The sequence below is a fragment of the Odontomachus brunneus genome, unplaced genomic scaffold, assembly GCF_010583005.1.
Source record: "Odontomachus brunneus isolate Ranch 3 - 2012 unplaced genomic scaffold, Obru_v1 Obru_scaffold_048, whole genome shotgun sequence".
NCBI classification, from domain to species: Eukaryota; Metazoa; Arthropoda; class Insecta; order Hymenoptera; family Formicidae; genus Odontomachus; species Odontomachus brunneus.
Genome location: NW_022639498.1, coordinates 438,760 through 443,759, shown reverse-complemented (window position 1 = coordinate 443,759; position 5,000 = coordinate 438,760). Strand labels below are relative to the sequence as shown.

Sequence of the window (5,000 nt, the reverse complement as noted above, 5' to 3'; positions counted from 1 at the left end):
ATAAAACAAAGCGACTCATGAGGATTTTAAAACGTATGGGCACACTCGAGTTGCGTAAACGTATATCGGTGATATATGTATATGTGTCTATTACTCCGTAATTCCAACGTGTTCTCTCCCGCGATGGAAAACCTGCACGAGCTCTGCGATTGACGGTACGTGTAATATACGTACTTAATAGTTATCAATCATTTCTCTACCTTGTGTGTACCGTAACGTTGCACTTTTGTTTTTTTCTCTCTCTCTCTCTCTTTCTATCTCATACAACGGATGGCACTGGTTACGACAATTTGCTTCTTTCTCTTTTAAGCTCGTTAATTATCATCGTAAAATGCGCAAGATTCACGAATGTTAAAATATAGACATTATAAAACGTACTTCGTATAATAAACGCAACAAGTTTATCCGATCTTATCCGTCAACGCTAGCAAGTGGTAAATCGGAATTTTCGTATGTATATATATAATATATATTATCTCATGATATAGTCTAACAATACTCACTATCAATTATGAAACAACATCGTAAACGCGTTTGTATTCTCGACAAAACAGAGGGGGAGAGGAAGAACGTTGATTACTGCTGTGTGTCGTTTAGCTTTGTAAGTAACCGCTACCCTGATTTCTTTTAGTTTCCGTTTTTTTTCACTCTCACGACACCGTGCAGGAGTTGCGGCCGACGCAACTGGTACGGGAGTCCGTGATGCTGCCGGGGGAACTGCCTGGCGTCGAAAGCCCATTATTATGATGACCTACAACGAATCGCAGTTTCCGGTGATGCGATCCTAAACTCTTGCTGGAGCTCAATGAACGATTACCGTTGTAGCGCAGTTGAGACGTAGTTGTTATTGCGTACGATTTTAGGTGCGACTTGATGGACATGGGCAATGGCAGTTGATCGATACCATAGACTGTTGTGCGGGCTACTATCGCACGACACGCCAGTTCTTGCAGGCTGAGCACTATAAGGGACAGGATTGATAAGTTAATTTCCTTTTTTATCTTAATTAAATTCAAAGTTGATGACATAAAATTAGCTATGTTAAGTTACATATACAAAGACCAACTTAACTAAAAGTTAATTATGCTAACCAATATATATGTTTTCTGTATAATTAGCTTTTTAATTATGAATTAGAAGACTCCGCACGATTCCTATGAGAAATTCAATTTGCTCAATTCCGCAGGATTCTTATGAGAAACTCAATTTGTTTAGATTCATGATATAGTGTAGCTTTTGCAGCTTTGATAAAAAATCTCAATAGGCAAAATCCTTGTATGGCTTGTTTATGAATTAAAAACATTTGAAAGTTTCTTTTATAAAATACGTTCGTATTTCGATTGCCTACAAAAGAATTTGTACTTGTATATGTATGTATGTGTGTATATGTATACAGGGTGTTTCATTTTAAAAGATGCATCCTGATAACTTTTCAGCCAAGCATATTTAGCAAAAATTTTTCAGACAAAAGTTATATAGTTCGATGGAGGACATAAGAAAGTATCACTGGTTTGATTTTGCATGGCGCCGCCAAGGGTCAGGGTCAGGTCAAGGTCAACTTTGTTTTTTTTAATAGAAATGTGTATTCTTTATTATAGAATTTTATTCTACGTAAAGAAACAAAAAATTTTTGTTTGAAAACATTTTTTATACGACCTCTATTTTCTAAGATATTTACGGAAATATCTATAAAATTATTGGATCAATAATTTTTTACTTGAATTCTATCAACTTTACCGAAAAATAGCAAGAGATAAAAATTATCTATTTTTTCTCATAGAAAATAGATAATTCTCTCTGAAAATTTTTTCAGAATTTTTTAATTAACTTTTTAGTACTGCATTTTCTTGCACTTTCTTAAAGTACTAAAAAATTAATTAAAAAATTCTGAAAAAATTCTCATAGAGCTCTGAGAATTTTTTCAGAATTTTTTAATTAACTTTTTAGTACTGCATTTTCTTGCACTTTCTTAAAGTACTAAAAAATTAATTAAAAAATTCTGAAAAAATTCTCATAGAGCTCTGAGAATTTTTTCAGAATTTTTTAATTAACTTTTTAGTACTGCATTTTCTTGCACTTTCTTAAAGTACTAAAAAATTAATTAAAAAATTCTGAAAAAATTCTCAGAGCTCTACGAGAAGAAAATAAACAATTTTTATCTCTTGCTATTTTTCGGTAAAGTTGATAGAATTCGAGTAAAAAATTATTGAAACCAATAATTTTGTAGATATTTCCGTAAATATTTTAGAAAATAGAGGTCGTATAAAAAATGTTTTCAAACAAAAGTTGTTTGTTTCTTTACGTAGAATAAAATTCTGTAATAAAAAATTTTTCTTTAAAAATATGTTTATAAAAAAAAGCAAAGTTGACCTCGATCTAATCTTGGCGACGCCACATAAGGTCAAACTAATGGTACCTTCTTATGTCTTCCATCGAACCATATAACTTTTGTCTGAAACATTTTTGCTGAATATGCTTGGCTGAAGAATTATCAGGGTGCATCTTTTAAAATGAAATACCCTGTATGTATGTATGCATGCATTAATGTGTGTGTGTGTGTGTATGTATGTATATACACACATAACAATCCCAGAGTTTTAGTTTCAAATATGTTAATTCCCAAATAAACAATCTATATTTCTAATTACATGAGCAGTTTACATTTATATGTAATGCAAGTTTTATGTATTCTTAACAAACTTATTTTGTTTTATAATCTCCATAACAGACTAACTAATTGTAGATCCCTCAACTTTAGCTCCAACTCAAACGAGGAATCTTGCCTTTAGCAGTCGTGCCTTTTGAACTCGAATGATGCGAGCGAGCGACTCGCTAACCTAAGTAATCTTACCTTTGTTGGGTCGCAATAATCTTTCCATGCCGTTTCTGTGTAGTGCCATGCGCGAAAGTTCCGAGAAGCTCTCACGGATGTTGAAGTCGCAGAGAGGCGAGACCTCGAAGAACGCCATGCGATTTTTAGCCGCGTAAGCCTCCGCGTCTCGTTCCCCCACTTGCCTCCTGAAGGCTAAGTGAAGACGATTGCCGACCAGTACTTTTGGTACACCGGGTGCATGCTGTAAAAGTTTTCATCGATTAAAACGTGTCTTATTGTAAGAGTTTTGGCGATCAATCATGAATCATTTCATGTAAATTCGATCTTATTTATCAATCATATAATTCTTTTCTCTAACATTGAATCTTTTCTCTAACATGAAAAGTGAATAATTATGCAGTACCTGGAAACAATTATGAATCTTTTACTCCAATGTAAACTCATGAAAAGTGAATATTCTCATATATTTTCAAAAAGTTCTTTCGTGAAGAATTTCCTGAACTTGTGTATACAGGTATAATAAGTTAGAGTGGAACAAAATATACTTGTTTCACTCTAACTTATTGCACTAGTATACACCAGTTCAGGAAGTTCTTTGAAACAGAACTGATCTAATTTAGATTTCTCACTCTTCATAAGTTTAACTAGGGAAAAAATTCATGATTGACTCTGAGAAAATCTGTACAAAATTTTAGATAGCAGTCATACCTCTTCCACCTCTTTCAGCCACCTATCAATGCCATCAAAGGACCATTTATTGGTGATATCGTATACCAGGAGAATACCTTGCGCACCCCTGGAATAGGACCTGATAATTGTACAGAATCTGCCTTGGCCTGATGTGTCCCATAATTGTAACTTGACACGTTTGCCATCTAGCAGGATAGTGGTAGTTTTGTAAGCTGGAAGAAAATTAGACGATTAATCATGAGCTCCAGACAATTAATTAAACAAGCTTCAAAGGAGAATTATTGCAAGTAACTGTAGCCAATGCACGATCACTTTGTGTATAAAGTGTTTGGTTGAGAGAAGAACCTGAAGAAGCATCAACTAGCAAATTAGATTGCTTACCGCTGCCACTGCAGAACGGCGACTCAGCGGCGCCGTCCTCGAGGCCGCTCAAGATCTCTTGTTTGCCGACGTCACTGTCGCCCACCAGCAGGAATTTGAGCAGGTAGTCGTACTGCTTCTCTTGACGAGGCTTCGTCGTGCTGGCCTCACCTGCAGCCATAATATCGGCCTGTCGCAAACCCTGAGCATACTGTAGGCGACCCGCGAAGCGACGCTCGCCCTGTCACTTCGCTTTCCTCCGTGTTCACGATCCGCGGAAGGACCCCCACCACCACCACCACCAACTCGGCGACAACGAGCAGCGGCACGTTCCTCCGCCAGCTATCGCATCGCACCACGTACAGGATAATCGCTCTCTCATGGATCACGCTCGTTGGCCGAGAAATCACCTGCTTGTCCTTCTCGCAGGAGCAACTCTACGCGACCGATTGCGACGTGCTATCGCTGCCAGATGCGCAAAAGTGAATCATAACAAAACAAAACCGCGATTCTCCTCGCTTTCACCGTCGCGTCGCCGTGTCGCTGCGTTACGTCTACTCCAACGTTGTTGCTGTTCTGCCCCCGTGCATGGTGCCTCGCGCGTTCGTAAGTGTGCGCCGTCGTCGAAAGCACGAAGGTCGAGTACATTCGTATTCACGCTGCTCGGGACAATTGTAAAGAATGGGTGCGTTCAGCGAACTTAACAGTTGCACAACAGTTGAGCAATTCGTTAATGTAATTGGTCTAGATTTAGGGATCTAACAGTAAGAATCAATAATCGCTAATTGCTTACTAAGCACTTTTTGGGCGCTTTTTGAGCGCTTTTTGAACCCATTGGACACGTTCAACGGAAATCGCTCAATGAGCAATCAGCGATTATTGGTTCTTAGCCCATTCTACAATTGCGTGAACGTGGTTGTAAGTGGTTGTAAGTGATTACGACAACCAATCAGAGTAAAGCAATCAGTGAATAAAACATTCGGATTGGTTGACTCTTACGTTCATGCTACGCTTACGCAATTGTAAAATGGGCTTTACTGTTAAGCCCATTCTACAATTGCGTAAGCGTAGTCGTGAACGTAAGAGTCAACCAATCCGAATGTTTTATTCACTGATT

At 37.6% G+C, this 5,000-nt stretch overlaps 1 protein-coding gene across 1 annotated transcript in view; it reads right to left on the bottom strand.

The window, feature by feature from the left end:
• Nucleotides 1-4,658, bottom strand: part of LOC116844978 (ras-related protein Rab-40B) — a 4,864-nt gene extending 206 nt beyond the window's left edge. Inside the window, exons 1-4 of the mRNA XM_032817183.1 lie at nt 3,905-4,658; nt 3,542-3,735; nt 2,852-3,074; nt 1-961 (exon numbers count right to left, since the gene is read on the bottom strand). The exon at nt 1-961 is cut by the window's left edge and continues 206 nt beyond it. Coding sequence (XP_032673074.1) covers nt 651-961; nt 2,852-3,074; nt 3,542-3,735; nt 3,905-4,064 — 888 coding nt within the window. The 5' untranslated portion in view covers nt 4,065-4,658 and the 3' untranslated portion in view covers nt 1-650. The remainder of the gene's footprint in view (nt 962-2,851; nt 3,075-3,541; nt 3,736-3,904) is intronic.
• Nucleotides 4,659-5,000: the final 342 nt, after the last annotated feature.